Source organism: Bombus bifarius, unplaced genomic scaffold, assembly GCF_011952205.1.
Source record: "Bombus bifarius isolate JDL3187 unplaced genomic scaffold, Bbif_JDL3187 scf7180000007970, whole genome shotgun sequence".
Lineage (NCBI taxonomy): Eukaryota > Metazoa > Arthropoda > Insecta > Hymenoptera > Apidae > Bombus > Bombus bifarius.
In genome coordinates, this window is record NW_022884356.1 from 4,360,706 (window position 1) to 4,388,397 (window position 27,692).

The following is a 27,692-nucleotide window of genomic DNA, read 5'->3' on the forward strand; positions in this document are numbered from 1 at the left end:
AGTGTTATTTTTGCGAATTTCCATCCGTTTTCTCATTCTCAAATTTACATTTTCTACTCGACGAACAGGTTCAACCAGATGTTCTCTCTGAAATTTCCTCGGTGCTGGCTCTGCTTACTACGTTCACCAAAATTCCTCTCCGATGCATTAGCCATTCTTAAGAGCACTCGCCTCGACACATAGACTAAAATATTCACTCACCGTCATCATTCGACTCAATTTGCAAGTCTCTATGCATCTCTCCCATCTTTATAAACAATTTGGAATTTTAAAACATATCAGTGATTGTATGACGCGAGAAAAGAATCAATTCTTAAGTAAAGATGCAAAGTGTTACAAATGTTCATTGAAGTACCAACGGAAAGTAATTGCATCAGTTTGATCGGAGATGAGATTAAAACGAAAATTAAACGCAAAATCAATCCTTCGGTTTCCCATAAATGTATAAAAATCCTAAATCTGTTGATAAGCAATATGAGAAGCTCTACTCGATTCCAAACTTTATTATCACCGAAAGTTTGAACTTAATTCTATTATGCGAGAATATTGCACATGGTTACTAAAAAAAATCCAACGTTTTATCGGTGTGGAAGATTGAAAAAACAATTTTGAATTTATGAATGGGGGTTGTTCTAGCTAACAGAATTGTCCAAAGATACCGAATATCAGGATAGGGCGACATATTGGATAATTGGAGAAACCGAAGTCTGCGACAGACGGCTGTTCAATAAACGAATCAATCGACGTACGACCACGTTTTATTTCCACCTACGATACCAGTTACGTTTTCGTTACGTTTTTGCCTTCTTTCACCCTTTCCTTTCTCCCCCGTTGCGTTGGCTCGATTAAACGGTCTGCCGCTTTTCTGTTTGCATTTTATTCGGCCCTCTGATTTGACAGCGTCCCGTACCACGAAACTTCGATCGAGCAATTTCTGCTTGTAATTCCCTCAAAGCGGATACGTTTTTATAGCTGTGCCGGAATTATACGCGCATTTGAAACGGTCGACAAGGGATTGGCAGGTTCGAGAAATTTTCTTCCCCGGGATTATTGCCGATATTGTCGCGTTTATAGACACGTACGCCTTTTCTTTCGCCTTTGATGATAAATTCAGGACCGGGTTTTGTACATTTTTTGTTTTACAAAGTTTTATGCAACTTGATACGTTTGTTCGAAGCTGTCAAGTCCTATGATCGATATTTCACGCATTTCTACTTGTCCCATTTTTAATTCTGAATTCATTTCGTTAATTTATTATCAAATAAATTGCGAATCTATTTATTTATCAGAGGTAAATTTTCGTTAGAAGATTCGATTTGTTATAGCTTTCATAGATATTACGTATCGTTTAAATTAATCAGAACAATTAATTTGCTATACTTGCATCAGAAACTAGAAAATATGAAAACTGATCAAGTCGATTACCACATTTATAGAACACACGAAATACAGTTACGACTTTCAAGAGTTAATTTAACCGACAAATATAATAGGTATAAGTGAACGGGAAATATATTCAAAATTCAACGCAATAATTTATTACGTTTCACCAGAAATTAACGTACACGTGGGAAACACATCTACAAGGCTTAGACGTCATCGTAATTAACGTTTCCAATTATCCATCCCTCAAAGCCAGCCACGCGAAGTAAGACGAGAAATGGTAAGCAAAAGACCAGAGTATATGGCGGCATAGCGTTCGGTGAGAGGATTTCCGCGTAAATTTCGCCAGTATGGCTCACGTTCGCGCGAGTTATAAAATTTCTAAGTGGCTGAGCAGCGTTTACTCTGTTATCGCTAGATAAATCGTAAAATCACGCTGTGAGGATTTTCGAAAAAGCCGTAAAAATAAAGTAGGCGAGCGAAAACGTTCGTTTCGTAGTGTTAGGCCCACAGGAAATGGAGAGAAGAAGTTGTAGATGGGAAGAGCTCGACTTTTGTCATCCGGCGGCCGTCTGTGTAATTGAACTGCGGCCGAAAACGTGTGGCAATTTGCGGATCACGTTGCATCCAGTCCCTGTAAACGTTGCGATCCGGGTAATAAAAGGCTTTCGATGGAGATAAGCCTGAAATCCGCTGGAAATTCCTCATCGTTTCCAATTCTGCCTGGATATCGAGTTGAAACAAAGGAAAAGGGAGAATTCTTTGGTCGTAAAAATTATTGTTGGCTATTCGTGTGAAGAGTAAATGAAGAAGGAAAACAAGAGGAAACGCGATAAGTTCGTTCTTGTTCGTTTTCATAAAAAGATGTTTGTCTTTCGATTTTATGTTAACATCTCTCTTATCGCAATACAAAAATTCGACGACGGTAACACGATTCAACGATATTTCTCAAATGACGAAATGTACGAATTGGCCAATTATTGGGTTTTTGCAATACTACGTATCGAAACGATATAATGATATAACAGTAACGCTTTGTGTATCTGTTATTAAGGCTAATCCAATTATCAAGTAACAAACAAGCTACGATAATCTCATCTTGTCTCCCTATTGTTAACTACTACTTCGCTTTACCCCTGGCAGAAGATTGATGCCATGCAATCTTGCATGTCTAGCAATTTAATTTTAATGAAGTTTCTGATCACGTAAAGGAACGTAAACGAACGCAAGGTAAATATGAGCTGGAAAGTTTACATATGAAGACGAAGAAATATTTCTCTTTTATTATAATAACATACTAAACCAGGCAAATAAATATTCTTCTTTAATAGACTTATATTTTGATAATTGGACCAACTTCTTTAGATAAGAGCCTTTGGAAGCAATTAAAAATGAACTCTAATGTATAACTTGTCAGGCATTTTAAAAACTGGATATTTGAATTAATCTGGTTAATAATTTCGAACTATATTAAAAATACTTAAGTTCAGCAACATTATTAAAACTTTATCGTAATACTGTCTATCGTAACATTCTTTTATTAAAGCACTTAATCTGAAGGATCCGAAGAAAATTACTTTGATTAAGTGTATGATAATTCAAGAACCTACATAGATCTTTATTTAGTCATTTATATTATAAAGTGGATATTATGAGAACAACGAGATAACTAAAATATAAATGCAATAAAAAGTATTCAATTTGTAGCAAAAATAACGATAGATGTCTATATAGATTTATAGCCGATAAGGTACGTGGCTAAGATAAAGTTTTATTTGAAAAAAGCAATTAAAACACTCAAATCTAACATCACTTAATATCGTAAACAAATTGCTACATAAGAACAGTCCGGTTAATAAATCTCAATTAATATCATCGATTAATTATGACATAAGAATGGTCCAGCTAATAAATTTAATTTATCCATTTCTTCCGCACGATTATTTCTCTACCATCGAAACTGATAACGAAGAAGAATCCGTCTGTGGCGGTAATCACCGAAACGGTTACCGAAACGAACTGTTTCTTAGTCCATTCGTCCTTTCTTCCTCGCAGGGCGCCGCGAGCTCAATTTCCGGGCAGCAGCCGTCGAGATACTTAGTCCAGGTACTCGGCATCGCTTCCTGTACCGCTGAAGAAACATTAAAAAGTTCACGTGCAAGTATCCTTCGGCGCAGGTCTCCTTTCCTCTCTCCGCGAACTTTCTCTCCTTGCCCATTCTCTTCCGCTTTTTTCCTCTTCGTCCTTTATCCTCGTTTCTCTATCTCAGTGCGCTCTTCAGCGAGGGAAATACGGGGAAGTAAGTTTCCCGAGGCGGTTACAGGGGAGATAATTCTCGAGCGAGACCAGCGAACGGGCAATCAGCGAAACGACGCGCGGCAAGAACGTGAAAAGAAAGACCGGTCGATCCGGAATAGAGAGCGAACAGGGAATCTAATATCGAGGATTGCATTTGCCTTGAACCGCGTCCTCCACTTTTCCTCTTTTACCCCCTTCTCTTTTCCTTTTCACCTTTTCCTTTCGCCCCGCCCCCCCCCCCACTCCATCCCTCTTCAGCCACTTCTTTCGACAAACGCCGTAGCACGAGGAAAGCGGAAGAAAAAAATGACAAAGATCCGTTTCCCCTCTAGCCCTTTCCCTTCTCTTATATTTAACGAGCTGCGCCGCTCCGACGGTTTTACAGAAAGCAACTCTCCTCGCGGAACATTCACACTCGTATACAAAGAGGTGTGCGTATACGTAGAATCGAGAAAACGGTTTATCGACTTTGGCTCGAGCGGTTTCGAAGAATAATAGAGAAATTTCTCCGCGGGAGGTAATACGATTTGCCCGGGACAATGGAGAAAAGCGAAAGTGATTTTCATAAAAAGGGAGAGTTAAACGAGGGTTGAAAGACAATTCTTCATGATTGTTGAGTTACTCTTTTCGAGCTATTCTTTTCCTCGATTTTGCCCGTCAGATCGGTGGATTATGACGCTGGTTTTTGTAAGTGGATCCCGGTAATTGGTCGAATCTATCGGCTTTTGTAACCGACTTGTGGCTTTGCTGGCGTGTTCTATATAATTCTTTGATATTTTTGATATAATAATTCTATGATACAGGAAGTTTGTTCCTTAAGATGGATATTCGATATATTCATTAGTATTTTATCCGCGCGAAAAGGAAAGGGAAATTTTCATGCTCTAATTTCAGCAGCATTAATTAATTCAAAACGAATATTTAATTACTGGATGTTTACTCGCAGATCGAGAGAAGATTGCTAAATTAAATAACATAACGTAATAAATATCCAAAATATCCAAAACGAAACGCTCGTTCTAATATTTAGAAGATGGAGCACATTTGTATTTGCGAATTTTACGTAAACATTTATAATGTACTCGTTACACGTTCTCACATTTATAAGATGAAACGCGTTCGTGTTTATGAATTTTACAGAAACCTCCACGATCTACTTATCGTTTATTCCTTCCTCTTCCAAGCCTTAAATCTATGCTCAGCAACAAGATTTTCCTCGCACCATCCTAATCGTCATTTATGATTCTCTTACACCGACCGTCAAAAACCACTTCTCCCTCAACTGACTATATTAACACTCCTAAATTCGGTGACTATACTGAACCACTCGAGCGTGGACAGATTTCTACCTCTCCCTATCAAACTTTCTCCCTCTCTCTCTCTCTTTCCCCCCTCTCTTGTCCCCTCGATCGATCATTTCCTCCTCTCTCGAGCATTGTTTGCTCCCCAATCAATTATCCTCGGCGATTTTTTTTTGCTTTGGGGGCGAGAACGCGGTGGAAAATTTTTCCAACGACCGCGGCACCAGGCATCTGGGAGAGTTGGCAGACTGGCAAGCGGTTTCGTACCAGAGTTTTCCAAGTCCTGGGATGCGATTTCCGGCTCTTGTTTGCCCCTAAGAGGCGGCGTGTCTGCAAACTCCGCACTCTCTCATTCTCCTTCCGTGCAGGTGTGTGTCTTTCGAGCCGGCCTTCTCCGGAACCTGACTTCACCAGCTGTGCCGGCAGCTGAGACTTTCGCAGATACGTCGCTCGCGACCACTTGCAACGATTCGACTTTAAATCCACGGCAAGTCGTTAAAAGCGGCTTACTTAATCGATTTATTCGCACCACACCCATCCCCATTCCGCGACCTTTCCTCTCGATATTGGAAAAGCGGCAAGTTTCGAGGTGAGAACCCATCCGCTCGGTTGAACAGACTCTTTATCGGCTCCGTGGATCGCGGACACTCGGACCGATTGTTTTACGCTTCTGGATTCATTTACTTCGTCCGAGATAGAGATCTCTTTTCTCATCCTAAAAGTACGAGCTATGAATTTGTTGTATCTCTGATGATTGTATTACACGTTTGTTTGCTACGTCGTACGCTGATATATGAACCGTTCACACGGCAAAGTGATTAAGTCCACTTTTCGAAATTTTAATTCCAAAGAATTTGAGCGATCCTCATCGTGTGAAATTTCATCGATTTTCTCTACGTTTTGTTTTGTGCAATTAATCGATTTGGCGAGTAAGCCGCTCGTATATAATGTATAGTATATTTATATACCGAATCAGTTGGTTGGATGGTTGCCCGATTCGTCAGATACACGATTAGTAGAACTTTAGTGGAAAATGTAAAGTATGGCTTTAACGTGAAGGATGGATTCGCGAAACGTTAATAGCGAGTGGAAACGCAGAGTTTTGGTATTTTTTAGGTCACGTATCCTTTGGTTAAATAATGTCATTTGAATATAGACGAGATTTTAAGAGCAACTAGCGCTCAGCTTTCTTATTATGTCTATGATTGTATGGTAACGTAGATGCGCAGAATGTGCCGTATAACGTAGATAGAATGAAGCGAAAATGAAAAAGAATATCTCGATTCTTCTGTTATGTTTGTTATTCTCATAGTTTTTTAAAATAAATTTTTACCTATTTAGTTATAATATTTTAATACACCTTTTTTTCTCCGTACAAATCTCTGTTCTCCGGACAAACTAAGATCACTCGCTAATCTATTCGTTGGTTATTCTAAAAATTCTTCGTTAAAAATAAATAAGAAAAGAAAGAAGAAACTGGAAATCGAATTCATTATTATATCGAGTTAGCCATAATTAGCGACCGAAGACTCACTGGAAACATCACAAAAACAGCGGTGGTTATCGATGCGTCTGATAATGGCGACGCACGGGCCATTTCATTGAATTTCAGATAAAAATGATGATTATTCGTACGCGATTAAAGCTGTTGGTAGTCGATTCGTCTGGCACGCTGCTTAGTAATCTTGAGTAATTTATGGGCAATCGCTGACTATATGAACACGACCACCATTGTCAGTCGTATGAAAACTGGCGTGTTGTTTGCATGGAAACAGCGTGTCACGATGCGGCCGGGCATGTTTCGCGAATACCAGTTACGTCTATCGAGAGCCTGTTAAATTCATAATAACCAGATTCACCTGGAACTATTTCGAACGTTCTCATCGATAGAAATCCTGCGACGTTACCAACGGGATACAATTTTTTCCCCGTGAAAGGCGAAACAAAAAAGCAGTTGGTGTTGCTCGTTTCGTCGGTTAAAACAGCCGCAAACTTTGTTGCATCCTATCAATAAAACGCGTAGGTTGAAAGTTTGGACATGGAAAGCTCGACGAACGCTAATTTTTATGGCTCGTTTTTGGGATCGTGAATAAAACGAAATATCATGTCGTTCGATAGAATTTTTGATGGAACTGTTGCGCTATATTTGTTAGTCTCTAGAGTGATATGAGATCAGGAAATTCTGTAGTTCGAGATTCGAATATAGGACACACTCAGCCACAAGTATGTACGTCGAATCTTTTATTTTCGTTTCGTTTTGCAAAGTGTCGTTCTGATTTTCAGTCGTTAGATTTGCAAAGAGGGAATTAGCCAATTTACGTTGATGTCTCATGGAAATTGGGAACAGATATTTTAGAAGATTCGTAGTGCGTAGATTAGATGTAGCAATGAAATTAGTCATCTCCGATCGATATACGTATCATGAATTTTATAATATAATTACTTTTCGTTTCGCTCGAATTCTACTTAAACCAGTCTCCGGTCGACATCGGTTAATCTTACTTAGTCAATTCCTACTTACTCAAGATGGTTTCCAATCAAGTTCACTTCATCACAGTCAACTTCCTGCAAACTCACAAACCAAGTTTGAGCTCCCATCGACTGCAAGAAGTACTATCTTCGAAACAAGTTTCATTGTACAATTTGAATACGACCACCGTTATGTATATGTAAATGTATGTATACATTTGCACATAGTGACGAAAGACAAGTTGGCGAAGAATAAATTTAATTACTTAAGTATATGGTGAACTGAATATTTTCAACTAATATCTACTATTTTTTAAATAATTGTTTTAACTGTTAAAATTATTCTCTTCTCATAGCGAATAATAATAAATAGACGTAAAAGATTTTACTAAAGATCCTTAGATCCTAAAAATTATTAATTAAATCGTAAATGAATTGGATCACCTTATTAATAAACAGTTAAATAGCTCGCAAATTTCTATGTGAAACATCCTATTTCGTTGTAACACACGCTAATATATTTTGTACAAAAAAAATAATATTGTCGTGTCCAAATTCTCCAATTTACATTTATTAAATCTTGCAATGAAAATAATCGATAATTTCATGTGACATTCGGTCAATTCCAATATGTATTAATAATAGTTTTTTGTATTACATGTTTCGATTACAAACAGCATCGATTATGCATTCGTAAAGGCGATGGTATAAAAGTTAATTTTAAACACATAATTACGGATGAAAATGAAGAGAATGATAGTAAAAAAGAACAGCGGTTTATGTAACGCGAAGGCTTGCAGAAATCGTATGTTAAATTATGCGTCCGCCGGTTTTGTTAATTAAATTCGATATAATCTAAATATTACATCGTTAATTACACACGTCGTGCAATTTAATCGGAAACGATTATTAAACGGAATCAAGCATCCCTTTTACAACGAGTCACCTGCTGCAAAATTATTCCTTCATTAACGAATAAAATAAATAATCATTAACGCGATTATACCGAATTCGCTGTCGGCATAGTTCGACAATCGTACGATACTAATACACAATCTGTAAATTTAATATCCATACCGATTTAATATCCATCCTGCGAGCTTTCATTTAAATCTGTTTATATTTCGCCGATTATTCCGTTAAAAATACGTAATACGACAAACGTAATTTCAATTATATTTCATTGATTCTTGACTTGAAAGTGTAAAAATTATATAAATTAATTAGTGTTAAAAAAAAGTAGGATATACATATTTAAATATCCTCATTTCGATCAAATCGCATTCGATTGATAAATTCGTTAGCAACGGATACAACAACGGTACAAGACAGAGATCTTTGCTGGCGTGTCAAAGACAAGTGAAACGCGTTCGTCTCGTGACAATTTGTGATTTCCCTGAGTATTGGATACTTCGCGCCAAAGTCTCTCGTCCCTTCGTCCGTTCTTTCTTTCGGGATAATCCCACGACACTGTGTAAAAGGAAAATTGATTTGCCCGGCACACGACAAACTCTCCGGATCCCTCGACTCAAAGTTCCGATTTATTCGCCTTCAAGGCAAGCTTCGCGTCTGTCTCGCGTTTGCACAAGAACGAGCGTCGGCACGGAGTTCGTATGCGCCCGCCTATTCGAACACCATAATTATTCCTGTCAAATTATTTACTCGTTAAACCTATGTGGAACCTATCCGCGTCGGTAAGTTACACAGAATGTGACGTTTAGAATCGTAATTGGGTAGATCCGGATTTTCCTTGATATTCGACTGTTCTTTCTAGACATTCTAGCATTTCGATAATTAGGGATTTTCCTTTCTATCGTGCATAATGGCCTTCGTTTAAATATCCCTTTGCCTTGTCAATTTAATAAAATACATAATATTAATATTTATATGATAAAAAGGAATTTTATATATAGAAGATTTCAAAGCTATCTATCTGTACTATAGATTGAAAAGAAAATGAATTCTACGTCAAAATCGTGGGAGAAAAACCTAACGAGTCGCATATTTTATGTTTTACAGAGTTGACCTGTTAAACAAATAGTTATTTAACCAGATTCGATTTCTTCACTTACGTTTATGTGGAACTATGAATTTACATAAAATTTCAGAATCTACTACGTGTTACGGTAGTGCTATTAAAATCTATAATAATTATTATTCAAATTTCATCATCTACATGTTCCAAATTTTCTTCCAAGATCGTGTTATCGTACTACGAACAGGTAACAATAAAATACTGGAAACGTCAACAGAATTCCCCAAGAAACTGTCCTAATACTATCATAAATCAAAATTTTCTTTCCCCCTCGATAACGTTATTCGAGGCTGACGAGAAAACGATAGGACGCGAAAGCTGTTGGAGTAGCAAGGCGAAACGAGGGCTGGAAGAGAGGGAAACGAGCCTCCCGGAACTTTAACTCTTAATCTAGTCGTCGTTATGGACGGTTTTGTGTTTCTCTCCGTCGTTCCACGGCCAGATATAACTCCGGAAAGTTCGCGCGGACATGGAAGGTTCGGCGGAAAAGTTTTTGGATCGGGAGGACTGCTAACTCGGTGTGTTCGTTCCGCAATAGCTGGCGGCACGATTTGTTTCGCGGCGAGGCACGCGAGAAACGTGTATCAGTGCCGCGATAAATTATTCTAATCTACGGTGCCGTCGCCGATTCTTCATTCTTTAATCTCGTGGCCGTGTTCGATCGTATCTACCTGTGATTTTCGAGGCGGCGAGGCAATTTTCGAACGATCGCCTCGATTTTACTTATTCAGCGTGTCGCAATTGCAGCCGGAGCTCCCTCTGAACACGTGGCGAGAATTTTATAATCGTTATTCGTTCTATAGAATATTATAGCGGTTCGAGGACATTTCTAGAATCGTATTTCCAGCTATGAGAAGAATTTTCGGATATTATGGACTCGGTGCAAAGGAAATCTCATTTCCTCGGATGAAACATTAATCAATCAGAAGATTCTGTTCGAAATATCATGCATATTACAAATATTGTTAGATATTACTAGATGTATAGATTATTAAATTATTACTAGAGGTACAAATATACAGGATACTACAAAACATGTGGAAGATATGTATCAGGTTGATCGTAGATATAAAAAAAGAAAAAAATGACAAAATTTCATGTACATAAAACGTACAAAAAAGTGTCGTTTAGATCATTATTTTTTCAAATTATAAAAGACAGTATTCTGTGCTGGAAATATACTTGTACCGACGAACCATCCTCGCTAATTCACTCGCAATTCATCTTTTTTCTTCTAATGGTTGAGATCTTGTCTTTATTCTATCTCTATTTGATTCGATTCATGGATTTTTGTCCGGTTTGCTATAGAAAATACAAAATTTGTACAATATAGTACTCGTAAATTTCTGTGATTAGTGAAAATTAGCTAATACGTATTATAAATAATCGATTAACGCTTAAATCGATATCGTTAGCTACCAGGGGATATAAATTCCATTTGGTAATGTAATATATAGTAGCATTTCGTTTATATTACCATCGACAATTATCCTAAATCACAGTGCTACTACATATTGGGTAATCCTAGTCAGTAGTTATATACGAACCGATATAGATCAGACGTTCCTCGCCATTGCTACAGTGATCCATACTTAATATTAACCCTACAGCGTTGTATAGCAGGTACTAGGTACGATACACTATGTTGTCTCAATGGTATCTTCTATTTTCCCTGGATTCGAGATATATATCTTTGATGCAAATTTACGACGCCGTTAGCGCGATGATCCTGATGAAACAGCGTGATAAAGAAATTACGATTTACGAAACTACGATCTTTCTAAAATTATTGTCACATATAGTTGAGGAAGATATTGATCGAAGGAATGGATTAGGAGATTGAGATAGAACTATAAGTAATGAATGAAGTAGCCGCTCTATTATCGTATTTGTAACCTTAGTTTACATAATGATTACGAAGGAGTGATAATTAGTCGACAGAGACGAATTAAAGGAAATTAAGGCAGAGAAAGCAGGCGAATTGAAAAGGATGAAATCAAGGAGAAGAGAACTGACAGAAATAAATTGGAGCGAATCGCATTAAGGGAAAATTGTCAGCAGTGATATTCGTTAGAAAGATGCGTCATTTCTCATGGACTGTGTTTAAAGAAAAAGAGAAGTCTCACGCGTTACATGAAAATGCTCGTATTTAATCGCGATGTTGACTGACGGAGAAAGAGAAGAAATTAAAAGGGAAAAGGAGCGAAAAGCCAGGAAGGAATTGAATGAGAATACGGAAGAGAAGGTTGCACACGGTTCACACGAATTTTAACGACCTTAGTTTTAGCGGACGACACAGCGAAAAAGACTTTTTAGCGGAATGATTTATGGCTAAAACTAGGTAAGATCATAATTTACCGACGGTCCATTCCCTTTCACTTCGTTTGTAATTCATAGATCATGCTTAACTTTCAAAACTTTCCGCTGAAAATTGATCGCACGTTGAAAACTTCTCGTATCACTGTATCCAAAAACATTAATCTTCGGTACATCTATCGTCGTTGGAAGTGGAGGAGTAGTAATTTATAATTTAATCTTATTATTCGAACCATCCGCGACCATTTTGAATTGCTTCTAATACTCGCGTTCGCCCATGTTCTAACAAAGGATGACAAATTACGAAACTGATCAAATAATGTAATATATAAACGTAACGATCCTACAAACACCTATTACTTAAATACTCTAAAACATAGTATGTATCTACGTAGAATGAAATATTCAAACGTTCGAAAACCCAAAAAACAAAACATTATTTTTCGTTACTTTCAAAAAAAAAGAAAAAATGATGTTTTCAAACGAAAACATCAAATTCCACACGTAAACAGCAGGAACTATACGGGAAAACTTTCGTAAAGCGATAAATTCAATTGCAAGATGTTTGAAAGGATTCTATCTTTCGTAAAAGGGATTCGATTTCACCGGAAACAATCGAACGTGCACGTACGAAAAGAAAGCCAAGGAAACACAGGGGGATCGTATTTCACACCCTTTCGAGACTTTGTCGTCCCAACTCGAAGGGGTTTCACAACGAGATGTCCAGATAAACGAATACGTACACGATTCAAGGAGTCAAGTTCGCTGGGATTATTTTCGGTCTCGTTTCTGTCGATCGAGACGTCGATAAAGAAACGTTTATCGACCTTGAGTGATTCACTTTTAGGAGACAGTGATGTTTGGTCGTAGGTTGGAAAGGTCACGCGTACACATGCATACTTACCATGGACATCCAGTTTGATATCGACGGTCAGGGGCTCGACCAGGGCTGTACTATTGACTTTACACGTGAAAGTTGAATTCAGCTCGTCGCGTGTAATTTGCATCTGCAACTGGCTGCTCGCGTTCCCTACTCCATTATCACCGATCATCGTCGAGCTGAGCGCTGTAACATATGCGTTCACAAACGCGTTTATATAGATATTTTTCTTTATAAATGAAATTTTTACGGTAAATACGACGGCTTTATCCTTTGTATTTATTTTAGTTTATAAAAAAAAATTATTTAAATATATCTTTAAACATTCCTAGATATAATAGTCTGAAGATATAAAAAAGATACGTACAACAAGATGAAAGCATTTTTTTATGAAAAATATAAATTCCAAGCTTTTACGATCTCGAATTAAAATTTCACACCAAAGAGTGTGTTTAAATCCTATAAAGAAGAAAAGTACAACAATTTTGTCAGTAAAAATATTCTCATAAATATCCTTACAATTATTCAAAAGTGACGACGAACTCGTGAAACGTTGCAAAAAAAAAAAAAAAAAAGAAGGAAACGGTATCTTAATCATATCGGTAAATTTTACCTTCCAATGGTTGTTCGTTTTTGAACCACTCGACCGTAGGCACCGGTTTCCCTTCGCCACTCTCGCAGTACAAGGAAATCGACGAACCTTCGTTTATAGGTCCTAAAGTGGCACCAGTGCTTAACGTGTTCTTCGTGTTCTCGTCGATGACACGTACGAATGCAGGTTGCACTGAAACAGGAACGGAAAGCGGTCAATTACACGGCTAAAAAGCGTCTTCGATTCGTCCTACTATTATTGCTCCTATTCAGCACACGCGGTGGCGCTTATGCAACAGAGTTTTTCACGTTGCTCGACACTTTGCTCATCGACTTCCTCGAGAAGCAAACCAAGCGATTCGATATTGATTACGGATACAAGTTGTCGGCATCTAACGACCATGGTCGATTTAATCCGCTGTTTGTATTAATCTTTTATCAGACTATCTATTTGAAAGCAATCGCATCTGTTCTAAACGTTTAATAATAGAATCTAACGTGTATATGTATTAGGTTGTCCGAAAAGTTTCTTTCGTTTCGTAAGGTGATAACAGATGAACAACAATTTCTGTTTTATATTATTTTATTGAATTACGTATGATCCGCTTCGTTATATTTCTATTAATATGTTCGTGCACAATTCAATAAACTAATATAAAACAACAAAACATTGTGCGTCTACTATTTTCTTATAAAACGAAAGAAACTTTTCGGACAACCTAATATAAAACAATTGAAAGGGAAATACATTTAGGTTACTGTAAGCAGTAAAGTAAATTATATTAGTATAAAACTAATCTAAATATGCATTATTATAAAAAATTTCATAAGTACTCATATCTTTTAATTATTGCCAATTGTACGTTTTATTGAATTTTGTTTATGTGCGTGTCTGTTGGGATTTCTTCTATTAGAGAAGAGACAGTTTTGCAATGAAAATGACCCTGTAGGACCATTGTGTCTATTGTGTTATTATTTTGTTTTTTGTTTTCAAATATCCAAAGACTAGCTTCCTAGTTTTTAGATTTATTAGATTAACGTTCAATATCCGTTCATGGAATTAGACTTGTCATAATGAAATTTTCATAGAGACTCAATTTGATCCCTACAGATTTATCAGACTAAGCTGCATTTGACTGAAACAATTTTTAGAGTGTGACAGTGTGCGACTGTCACATTGACGTAATTTAGATAATTTCTAACGAAGGCTAGGCTGATGTTTTGAAAGTAAAAATCTTGGAAATTTGTGCGAAAGTCAGTGTGAAATGTGAAGACAGAAATGGCTTATGCGAATGCACACAGGTGTATGTATGAAAGAATAAATCTTCTTCTTAAGGGTGAACGCTGGGTGGTGAGAAAGTTTGGAAACTTTCGAGAGAAAGTTTAAAGAGAAAGAGGTGGAAAAAGGTTTGAAAGCATTAGTGGATCGAGTACTAGATATAGCGACTCTTAGTCTTATTTGTCGAATTATGTGTATTTTACTTTATCGTCAATTCATATCGTTATTGATATGCAGTGGATATACAAAATATTTTCTTTCTATTATGTTTATTATTTATAGCGTTTATATACTAATAGAATATTTGAAGGTATATTAAATTTTGTACCATTTAGTAATACTTTCAGGCGAATATAAAATTTTATAGTAACAATCGGATAAAAAAATGTTTCATTGGAAAATAAGAATATACGTAAATAATTTTTGTAGCTACTGTATAGTATAATGATTGGATACGTTATTATAGCTCTTTAATTATTTTCTATAGGATTAAAGGATGAAAATAAATTTGTTATTGTTATAATACGTTAACGAAATAATACTGTTGAAAAATTGATTGGTCTATCTCCGATATACAAATTGATTAAATTCTAGGAATTAATTATAAACTATCTGTTTCCAGGTTATACGTATCTATATATATCTGTATAGATATTGTACGCAGATATCGAATTAATTAAATAAACCAATATTATCAGCCATCCAATAGAAATCCACAAAAGTGTTTGATACATAGACGTAACTTTAACGATTTTATTTACGTAATTTTAAATATATAATGGTAGTTCAATGGTAATATCGATATTTGTAAATTTCTGCTAAGATATTTTAAGTTATTTAATTTTCTATTTAAATTATTCAGATTCCTATCTAATCTTCTTTTTGCTCTTCTCGTCGAGTAATAGCTAATCGACACCATCGTGCTTGTAATCGTGAAAATTCTTTTTGCGGTTTGTATTGCAACGTTTAGTTTTCAGTCTCTGTTCTATATTGAACTATCCTGTAGTAAAATATTTTTTCGTAAAACACAGTTCTCTCTACTTATACAGTTTAGATATAATTTGAAAAAGTAAATTAGAAAAACGAATACAATATTTTTCTATTGTCTATTTTAATTTCAATTTAAATTCTATTTTAATTTTATGCGCGGTTTATTCGAGAATTTGCGACCAATGAAAATTTTGTTTTTATTCTTGAAAGTATTATATTCTGTAAAACTCTACAATTTCTCCGTTATACTATCCCTATGTATTCCGTATCGCGTATAACGTGTAGCGCCGTCATGTTACACACCCTTATTACGTTTCCTTGATACGATTATACAGTTCCCTCAAACTTTAATCTTGCGTTTTACACTATCGTCAGATCTTCACACCTCTACGTAACTAACGGAGTATTATTTCATCTCCTCACATATCTCTTATTTATATTTGCAATAAACACTATAATTCCCCCAGACACTGTTTCTACTTTTAGTTATTTATTAACATTAAAGTAACTCCTATTATATTTTTCCTGATTACATTCATAATAAACACCGTAACTTTCTCCAACATCATCATCCTTATTCCCAATTCGACAACAAAGCCGTTTATCTTCCAGTATTTCATTCAATCCCTCCCACGCAGCTCCAATTTTAAGCATTTACGAAGGTCGACATAAATCTTGTTATATTTTTCTTGCCTACATTTATTACGTTTATACCGCACCAGTGGAGTCTCTATTTTTATTGTCACGTATTAAATATAAATTTTTATTTTGTCATGTAAGCTATAAAGTATATCGTTCAATTATCTGAATTAAAGTACAGTTTCTTGGAGCAAATTAATATTATAAATTCACATAGGGGGAAAAGTATTTGTTTCGAGTGCCTCGATTATCTCCGACATTCCAATCTTCATTCTTACTGTCAATTCAAAGTCTTCTACGGCGTCTCATTCAACTATTCTGCCACAAATTCTACCAAAGCCTCTCCTCTTAGAAACGTCTGAAAGCCCAACACTTTCGCCAAAACAGCTCTCTAAACACAGAGAACTAAGCAAACCGCAAGTTATTATTCATTGTCATTTTCCAACACTGGCGCGAAGCCTGGTAGAAAGTCAGTCGCACGTAAATCGCTTGACGAAAGTTCTGAAGATGATAATACGAAAGACGTTCAGTGTCCACGTTTTGTCCCGGGTTCTTTCACCGCCCCCGTTTTATCTTTCGAACTCAATATCACTGTGAAAGGCTCGTCTGCGTCGTGCAGACGTTTGAATCCGGTTTTTAATTCGGCATTCCCTTGGACTCGCGGTGGTGCATTGTGCGACAGCAAAGGGAGAGGACAGCGGTGGGCCGGTTTGAAAACGCAGAAGCGGACCAGCTTTTCCTCGGGACGTAGGCCCGCTCTATGAATAAACTTTTCAACGCGTACAAGTGCCGCTTCCGGGATAGCAGCCCCGGCTGAATTCATCGCGAGCCACTGAATGTCAAGTAACTGTTTTCGCTGGAAATTCATCTTGCGAATTTACGTGCGCGCGGAGAGCGCCGTAACTTTTTATTGCGAAGCTGAACCGGAAATACCAGCCTGGTGGTCCGGTAGCCTCGGCGACGAGGATCGATTTCGTGGTACGCGATCCTCGACGGACTCGTGTTCTGGATGGTAGCTTTCAAGAGATTTGCGATTCCCCTTTTTATATTATACTTTTGCTACGACGGACCAGCTATAGGATGGATATATCATCTTGCGGAGGAAATTTGGAAAAAGATCAAACGAAATACGGGATCAGAGCCGTTCACGGTTAAAAGTCTTGATTGAATTATGGTAGGACAGATTTGGAGCGAAGGAACGGGTAAGAAGGAGATGGAAATTTTGGGTTGGATATACGATCGTTGGCTTATTTGTGTCCGAAACTTGGAATCAGAGAACTCGCTAGAGTTCCCTGATCTTCCCTTCGCTTAGCTTTTTCCCTTGTTCTCCTTTTCTGTTCGTTTCTCCTCTCTATCGTCTCTTTTCTTGTTTCTTCCTTCCAAATCCTTCTTGCCATTTCTTATCTTCTTCTTCTCCGTTTCCCCTCTCTTCATTTCTTCCTTCTGTTTCGTTTCTCTTCTTTCTTCTTCTTTTTTCTATTTTTCTCGCTTGCCATTTCTCCGTTCTTTCGTCACAGAATTATCCTTCGCTTCTCTCTGTTCATCGTCTGCCTTTTAATTCCTCTCGTTTCTTTTTCCGATTTTATCTAATGAAAATTTTGGCACAAGAATGCGAAACGTACCTGTTCGCGAATAGTAACACGGTAAATCCCTGGGCAAGTTTATAGAAAAATTAATGTCAGGTACATCGTTGTGATGGTTGACGGTGGTTATTCCGTAACAGGAGAAGAACAGCTTGGAGATGCAGTTATATGAAAAGTGTACCACTTTCCTCGCCGGAGTTCCTCTAATCTAGCGAATCGCTGAGTCCCAGTGCAACGATTTCGTGATACGAGCTGGAATGAGCTTCGAGAGGATGAAAGTGGGTTGGTGGAGACTCGGAGGAATACGAGGCAGAGAATGAAAAATATTGTAAAATGACGTACGAATTCGCAAATTAAAATCAAACGTGATATTTTCAATTACTTACGTTTATAATAGAACACGATATAATGAAAAATTATTGCCCTCGATATCACTGACATCATTTTGCTCTCTTCTGTAAATAGTCAAATTTTTACTCGAATGCGTCGATCAATTTCATTTCCCCTTTTCTAATTATTCTGTTAATCTGAGCACATTGAAACTTTTTTCCTATTAAAGTTCTAATATATCGTTATAATTTTATAAAACAACGTTTATATTCGTTTGGTACTTTTATTGCTGAAGTTTGGTTTTGTAATATAAATAGCAGAAATATAGAAATAAAGGAGAAGGTATTAGATAGTATTACACGCGTAGCTTTATATAGTAAGAAAAAGTTTAAAGCACGATTTTTGCAAATTTTATCTTTATCTACAGTAAGATTCAGTTAGACAAATTATCGCAGAAAAATTGTGACTGCAGGTTACTCGCGAAGATGGCAAGTTCATTGAATGCCGATCTCGCCAATAGTTTCCAGGCTCGACAATTTTTTAACATTTTACCCGCTCGCGTAATTACTTTCGTTTAATGAACAATTCACCCCGTTCCCAGGTGAACTCTGGGCATCGCCACATTTCGATAAGCATTTATCGCGTAATTTACATTCAAATGAAGCGAAACCTCTATCAAGCCTTCCGATTCGCCTTCTTATTATTATGAAATTGAACATCTCACAGTTTTGATATTTCAACCAAAGAAAATCTCGCTAACCTCTAGTTGATATTGAAATATGGAATATTTAACTTCTCTATGTTCCTTTTTATAATTATTACAGTTCACAGCTATGGATGTGCATATTAATAGTGTTAATTATTCAAAACGATCACTCTGCAATTTTCCATAAAAATTTTATCAATTATTTTTATTTTTGAGAATAAGGGGTTAAGTACTTTTTCGGATTGTTTTCATTTTGGATTTCTTTGATGAAAATGTTATACGTTATAAAATGTTAATCATCGCTATATATTCTAGTGTCAAATACTTTGAAAATTTGGTGGAAAGTTTCATGATCTTTCGTACGTACCTAACAGGAACCCGTTTCTTTTTTTGCGTTTCGACCATTCTAATTATTCCATCACTGACACAAGAAATAAATTGTAACGAGACGTCACGCAACATGCGTTCCACTTTCGAACGAAGTTCAATTGCGTGAAATTTTCATTTTCCCAGGCCGGAAAGTGGAGAAAAGAGGTACCCGGAGTGCAGCACGCCGCACCACGACGATGCTAAGGCGCGGGAAAAAACATACGGCAACTGCAACTTTCATGAGCTGGGCGAATCCTAATTTCCCTGCAGAATTTCGTACTGAGCTTCAGTGTTCAGTCTGTGTTTTTGACAAAAATGTTGCTTCCTTTTTGGGGAAAATGTTACGTCTCTGTGCCGACGATGATGTATTGGGTCTGTTACGAAGATTGTACTTCTGCAACGTTATACTTCCATATCTGTGGACGATTCTATTTGTTTAAGACAAAGCCCAGATTTCGTTACTGCGAAAACGACGATGTACCCAATAAAAAACGAGAATTTACATTATGATACGATAAATTAATTCAGAGAACCATTACATCTTCATGGAACTACTCTCGCGCAATTTTACTATTAAGTTGTCCAACAAGTTTATTTCGTTTCATAAGGTGATAATAGATGAACGACAATTCCTGTTTTATATTATTTTATTGAATTACGTATGATCCATTTCGTTATATTTCTATTATTATGTTCGTGCATAATTCAATAAACTGATATAAAACAACAAAACATTGTGCGTCTATTATTTCCTTATAAAACGAAAGAAACTTTTCTAATAGGTTCTATACAAAACAAATAATTTGACCAAATAATTCTTTCATATTCGATATATATAATCTTAACAGAGATAATCTAGGGAAAATCGATTTGGGTCGATAGAAATGGTTTGAGCAGCGGAATCCTTTAGAATCGCTTTTAATAATACGAGGGGTAGTCGGAGGGGGGTCAGATCGATGTATTTGGGGTCCGAATTAGAAGGAGCAAGCGAGGGTGTCCAATCAGAAGTGCTGGCGAGTCGATAGAAACCCAATGACCTAGAGAGAGAGAGAGAGAGAGAGAGAGAGAGAGAGAGAGAGAGAGAGAGAACTGCCTGAAATCCCATAATTTCCAGCAGCTAGAAGATCTAATTGGATTGGCCGCGAGACAAGTGGTCCTTCATATAATTTAAATAGAGGTCGATTGCCGCTCCTTTGCGCGGTTCGCGATCGTAACAGCTTTCCATCCGATAAATTGCTCTCTGAAATACGCGCGACGAATAGCGTCAACAGCCAACGAAATGGCTGTTACAATTACTTCGCGCGAATTATGTAGCTTAATCATAATATCGGTTCATCGGTGATACTACTGTATGATTTTTGAATTGAATTTGTGCCGATTCCAACGAGTATTCAAAAAGATTTCAACGCCTGGACGATCATATGGGCGAAAAAGATGTAGAATGGTTCATGAAAATATTTGAACACTTATCGTGGAAAATTTTAATGTCAATATTGTATGTGTTATACAAAACATTTTGGAGTTTCATTGACGCTGTAATGAGACACGATTGTCGTCGCGATTATATTTATCAAAATTGAAACTAATTCGAAGATATACAGGGTGGTTGGTAACTGGTGGTACAAGCGGAAAGGGGGTGATTCGATCTACGATCTACAGTGAGATCCGTTATAACGAGACGTGATAAAGTGCACGCGTACCGAACGAAAATTCAAAGTCGATTTTCTCGAAAACAAAGCCTCAAACGAAAAATTTTTATTCTATATTTTCGACTTCTTTTTTTTCGTGGAATCACCCCCTTTCCGCTTGTACCACCAGTTACCAACCACCCTGTATATAGAAATTACAAGGCATTTATTGCAAACATAATTCTAGTAAAAATTATGCTGTCTTCGTTTTAGATATATCAATATCAGATTTAAAAACAAATTACGATAGACAACTTATGAACGGATTAGTTATTCTTGTTTCTTGTCAACGAGATCTTTTTCATCGTATCTTCATTATATTTATTCGAGTCATGAAAAGGTGGAAGCTGACAGCAGGTGAAAGAATCGCGGCGCGTATGCACCGAATGAGTTTCAAGTTTTCAAATTTCATTTCGGTCGTCGGAATCGCGCGCTTTCTTCGTCTATGCGTTTGCACGGTGGGAGTTATAGAAAACTTTCGGACAGGCATTAGGTCGATGTGAAAGTTTTGCCATACGTTTTCACCTAGCTTGCACATACATGCACCGGAAAGTCCTCGAAAAATAAAATCGAACTCGATTTCCCATCTTGTCATCTTCGTCTTTTTTTTAATTTTTTTCTCTTCTTAGAATATCGAAATTCTAGGGGTAGAAATATTTATTTAAACTGCGTATTCATATCGAATTGAAGGAAAAATCTGAAAATCAATATAATTATATCGATATAAATATTAAACGTCTTGCTTTTATGTTCGTTTATTGTAAATATGTTTGCATCGAAATTAATCTTGTCAATATAGGCGAGTTTCTTTTACAATTTTTATTAAAATTCCTTTCTTCCTTAAAGGATGCTAACGAAGAAAGGATTTTTGCAAATTTAGCAAGTTCTTATAGAAAATAAGCGAAAATAATTCTAAAATTTGGAAATTGCAAGCATCCTAGAACTAGATCACGATATGCAGTTTGTTCTATGTAATTAAGACAAAGTTATATCTTCAATACGGACAGAATCGTCTATTTTCTTTTCTTTTCGTTTCTTCACTACATCTCGGTTAAAATCAAAGTCTAAAATTCTAATTAAAACGACACTTTAATCATAGAGAAATTTTAATCCGTTTTTCAAACCTTCGGCGTATTTACTAGAAATATACTACCTCTATTTCCGGGACTTCTTAAACTTTAAATAAATAATCTTCTAACATCGTGTTTACTCGTTGCCAGTTGCGCAACATCATGCTTATTTGTAATTTCATTTCTACCATAAAAAATTATTTTAGTATGTCTTCTTGAAAAAGAGGATTCTGTCGGAAAATCCAACCATTAATTATAAATATAATGATTATGTCATTTCTTCTGTTTTATCGAATTGGATTACGCGAGACTTACATTTCTATTATCTTGAAATCTCTAATCTCAAAGAGAAATTTATGCTTTTGCAACTACACAATGTAAATAGTAACAGAAATACTCTAACGAAATATGTTAATACGATAAAGAAATACGGAAGAAATACAAAAGATTACGCAAGAATTACATTTTAATTAGCACTCTAATAAAAGCAATTCTTTTTCGCATGAAATAATGGCCCTCTTTTGTTATTTCATGCCCGTGTGTTTTCGACGCGTATAAATACACGAGAGGCAGTGGCAAAAGGCAACGTGTCGTTTTAAAAAAAGAAATGAGAACTGCGATCGCCCGCAGCCAGGTTTCTTCCCCGACAAGGACAACGAGTGATACTCCGACATGAAGCACGTAAGAAAGAAGAAGCAGTGTTTAATTTCGCCCCTTAACCGTGTCACTCAGCCGAAAAATTGTGCTGAGATCGAGCCTTCTCCCTCGGTCGCATTTGCTACCCTCGTGTGTGTGCTATTTCCAGTTGTTGCCTCGAGCCAAGTAAGAAACTTTTGCATTTTGGTCTTAATTTTTTCCTGTTCAAGGTGTTACTTCCAAGATTTAAGATTTATTTTAACGTTAAAATGCAATAATCTAAGTTCTACAGGTACAGAATATATTATTTTATTTTATTATATACATATATGTTATGTACATATATATATAATAATATAAACTGTGATTTTCTTCAACATTTAAAATCGTATTCCATTCACTTTTCATTTTACTTCGGATCTTTCCATTATCTTTATTTTGTAACGTATTAGGTCGTCCAGATGCACATTTTCCGTTTTATATTATTTTATCGAATTACGTATGATCCATTTTGTTCTATCAAAATGAAGATCACAACGTTCGACGAATTAGGTTTCATGTTTGTATAAAGATGCGTCGTTGTAAAAGACGTGTCTGTAAAGAAAGACAACCTAATACTAAGAAATAAATACAAAATTTTAAACGTGTTGTGAAATTCAAGCTTCAAAAATATCGAAGGAAAAACTCAACCACGTTTACGCGATTCTTTTTTTAATCTTCGACTAACATATTTGGAAACTCAGTTAGCTATATTTTTCTTCGCAGCTGACTTTCAATAAACGAGTACATGCGCGTAGTACTCGGTTTCTATCTGCTACCGAACCAACTCACGTTACGATTAAACACTGTTATTTTCTTAATTTGTGGCGAAAACAGGATATGCGCGATACCACGGTTTATAGACACACTCGAACCTTTTAATGTTTCGACCTACATAGCGTACATATTCCCAATAAAGATTCTACATTGCCATCAGAATTCCATAATTGCGAGTTTGAAAAATACAGCTGCTTATTAATTAGTTTGTAAGTTAGTATTTTTTTTTTTTTTTTTCGTCGTTTCATACGTATCGTTTGGTGCGATCAATTTTTCATCGGAAGTGCATACTCCACCAATTTTAAAATTCGGCGACAAAATATTAATCCCGTGTCAAAGTATTTACTTTTAATTTTCGACATGCTGCTGCACGAAAAATTCTGTTTTTTAGCGGATCGCAATAAAAATGAAACGATGGATGAAAATTATTTCTGGCGATCTTGAATTTGTTTAAAATTGACAATAAAGAACGAATTTGTCAACTGATTGACAAAAAAATAATTTCGCGTCACAATATTTCATTTTTCATGTACTTCGCCTGTATAAAGATTCTTTGTTATCTCGATTGCGACGAAAATGAAATGTCCGAGGAAAATTATTTCTACCAACGCTGAATTTTTGACATGACGAGAGTCGTGTCAATGTAAAAAGAAATTCGCGTCGAACGCCATCGATCCCATCGAATAAATAAAACGTACGTTTATAATCGATATAACGTAAAAGAAATACGAAGATTCGCAAAAGAGTAAAACGCGATGTTAAACGAAAATTGTCTATTCCCGTGCTGGTCGATATTTTACGATATTTCGAAAACGACGAACACCGCGGGATCTTGGCCGTTAATTGTGTCGTTAGCCATAATAATTTATAACAACGGGCAAACGTGAAACGTATCATTAGTGCGGATGACGAGGCTCGGCTGAAAAGCGTTTGTTCTCACCTAAAATAATGTTGCCCATGGAAATGAGACACGGACACAACGATGCGATATTTTACGTGGCAAACCCGACCTCGGCACAAGTGTGCAATTTGCAACTTTTAATAGCAACGTCGTTCTAATTGTTTTTATTTGGTCGCATTCATTGTCGAGCTTCGGACCTTCGACCGTCTGAAACGTTGCTCGTTTTGTCGCGTTCTTTAAACCTCAACCCATCCACCTCGACTCTCCTTTGTACTTTCTTCTCGACTGTAACGCGATTGAAAATTTTAGATTGAAAGGAAACCACGTGCCAGGCCTTCCTCAACTTCCGCCCTAAAAATGTCGCCTTTGATCCATTCAAACGCGTCGCATTGCACGTACATTTCTACATTTGCTTTAAAACTAGAGTCGTGTAATCTATATAGTTAGGAATATTTAAATGTGACAAAAATATTTTATTTTAATTCCGACAATGTTTCAAGTATAGTCTGTCGAAGTAATAGGACGAAGTAGTATAGCGAAGCAAAAATGTACACAACGTACGTAATATCTAAAAATATGCGTATAAAATATTTAAATTATAATACTCCTTATAATATTTAATAAGTAAAACAATTTTCTATCCAAGTTCCAATTATTCATTATTAATTAACATTGGATCACATTAATTAATGAAAAACATACGAACACAAAACTATATAGACATTTGCAAGCTAATTAGTTAGTCGAATTAATCTGTTTAGTCTATTTGGTCTAATGAATTATAACAGATGCTATACCTTGAATATTTTATACTATATTTTTCCGTATCACGTGCAATTGACATGTTTTTCAGAATTTTCTATAAATACGTAAAAATCCACGATTTATTCGTAATGTTCAGCTTTCGTCATAGATAATTTTCGACTTTCCACCATCAGATAAATCTTTGTACGTAAAATCATCAAACGTCCAGAAAGTCACACAAACGTAATACGTGTGATGCTTTTGAAAGCAAAGCCGCACGGTTCGGTCTATCCTCGAAAGATTTACAATTCGGAAAGTTGCACTTACGCGAGCAGAGAATTCTGAGAAAGGCTGGGAACGTGGGAAAACATGAATCCTGCGAGACATTTCGGCTTCCGCGTTACAACTTCCGACCATTCGCGAGTTTCGCTTCGCGACACGCTGGTTAATTACAATAAACCTTCAATGGATGAACAGATTCGCCACGGTTGCACGAGTTCAGAACAAGTCTCGCGTTATTAGCACGGTCTGACTGTAATCAGACGACATTAAGAATCCACGTTAAGTTGGCGGCGGACTTACCGCGAAAATTTTTCCTGATGTTTCAAACTGCGGATAGTTTTGGCCTCGGAATATTCTTTAACAAACGCAACGTAAGAACCACGATGCCAACTTTCGTAATTCGAGCGATTCTTCGAAACTGCACCTTAAACATCGCATTGTACGGACGTATAAGGTGCAAGTAAAGGTACAGTTATCGGACTTGTTTGAGGAATTCTTGAAGTTTCTTATTAAGTATTATATTATCGGAGATGTCCACTTTAGGCAATTTCTCAGAATTATTTCTCTAGCTTGGAAAATGTTATTCTCAAAAATATTATGTAACGCCTTCCCTAACGGAAAATAAATTATACGCGCGTATCTTCATGCGCGACGTTTTCAGATATCAACCTGAGATTTTGGTTGCAGATTTTCTTCCTTTACTTTTCGGACAAAGGTGTCTTCAACCAAGCGTCGATCTTCCCCTACGAAAAATCGATTCTATCACAAAGATCTCGACTTTATCCGAAAATATTAAAAAAAAAGAGAGAAAAATAGGCAAAGTGAATGTTTTAGAATATCATTTACTGATTTCCAATATCACGGCTCGTATTTAAATCGATAGCACCTGGACTTTCATGTAATTCGGACACTTTTAAACGGCAAATTACGAGTGTCCGTTCAAATACACATATTTATCGCGGTTTAAGTTTGTTTCGCCGGTGACACCGTCGAGCGGTATCTCGGTTTCCAGCTAAAATTTCAAAGTAATTGGCATCCCTTTCATGTTCGTAAATTCAACCGCACTTTAATAGTATGACATGTTGCGTGTGTCAAGATAACCGGTTCAGTGGTTTAGTCGCTACCACTTCGGATTAGTACTGCGGCTTTCTCGTTTGTCGAATTACTGGGATTACCCAGATTACACGGATCGTACAAGTACGATACGTCTAATACGAGTTATTCCACGCATATCTTACTACTGGGGGATCGTCGACGTTTAATCGATTAATTAAATTATACGCCACCTCTGGCTCGTGCACCGTGAAAAGCATCCCTTCCGTAGGCTCCTCTATCTCGTAATCGTCCCCTACCCTCTTTTCGAGTTCATAGTTTGTTCAGTCGATTATACAGCAAATAATCACGACTCGATCATTTACTAATACTAAGTCCATTAAATTGAATAGTAAATTACCTAAACTAAACGGGAGTTTAAAACTTCAGCATATAAATGTTTATGAAGTCTGGTCTCTTTGCAGTGGAAAGTTAAACTCTACTAGCGGTTGAACTCTCGACAAGGAAGCGGAGCAAAGAGAAAGACCTGAATAAATAGCGATGATAAATTTCCTTTTGGTGTTTCCCTCTTATACGTCTTTCCGCGGTACCTCTGGATTTTTCTTTTTATTTACGTTATTTATAGAAGATGGTCTTAATTCGTTGCTGTACATTTCGTTTCGACGAGTTTGAGACAAGATACGGTGTGTCGAAGATGTTCAAAAATTTGAAGAATTTTAGAATGACGAATCTCAATCGTTGGATACTAGAGAAGTCTGGAAAATTCAGTGGCTTTCTTATTTTTCTATACTATCTGAAACAATATCGTTAGAAAACTTACCGGTGACGTTAAGTATGATATGCTGGACATTATTGCACTTTCGATTCACTGCCAGATATGTAGCTTCGCACTTATAGAGACCTTCGTCCTCCAGTTTAACGTCCGGAATCTTCAAGAAAGTCTTCGACGAATTTGTCGTGTATTCTATATCCGACCTAAAACACGTGAAAGGCAGGAGAAATTATTTCATGCATTCATGACAAAATTGAAAGTGCAAAATTGTACGAAATACGCGTGATAAGTGAAGATATAAAGAATACTCGAAGCGAGGTAGTTGTTATTTTCTCCGGTGAAATAAATTTTTACGTAAGCTCCGTTTTCTTAGTTACCTTGATAATATGAAATTGCACGAAACAAACGTAATCTAGTAATATTAATGATACTCCGATATCGCGAGCAGAACATACACAATTCATCGTAGAATCATCATGTTAAGAATGATATTTCTAAATATAGCGTATGTTACATAGAAACTGAGTCAAGAGGATTATCAATCATCCAAATCGGATAGAA

General features: G+C 36.5%; 1 protein-coding gene across 4 annotated transcripts in view; it reads right to left on the reverse strand.

The window, feature by feature from the left end:
- The window catches only part of LOC117211113 (hemicentin-1), a 432,433-nt gene that overhangs the window by 83,497 nt on the left and 321,244 nt on the right, over positions 1–27,692 (reverse strand). For all 4 annotated transcript variants that reach the window (XM_033454728.1, XM_033454736.1, XM_033454711.1 and 1 more), the window contains exons 3-5: positions 27,180–27,334; positions 13,296–13,466; positions 12,707–12,868 (exon numbers count right to left, since the gene is read on the reverse strand). In XM_033454728.1, coding sequence (XP_033310619.1) covers positions 12,707–12,868; positions 13,296–13,466; positions 27,180–27,334 — 488 coding nt within the window. The remainder of the gene's footprint in view (positions 1–12,706; positions 12,869–13,295; positions 13,467–27,179; positions 27,335–27,692) is intronic.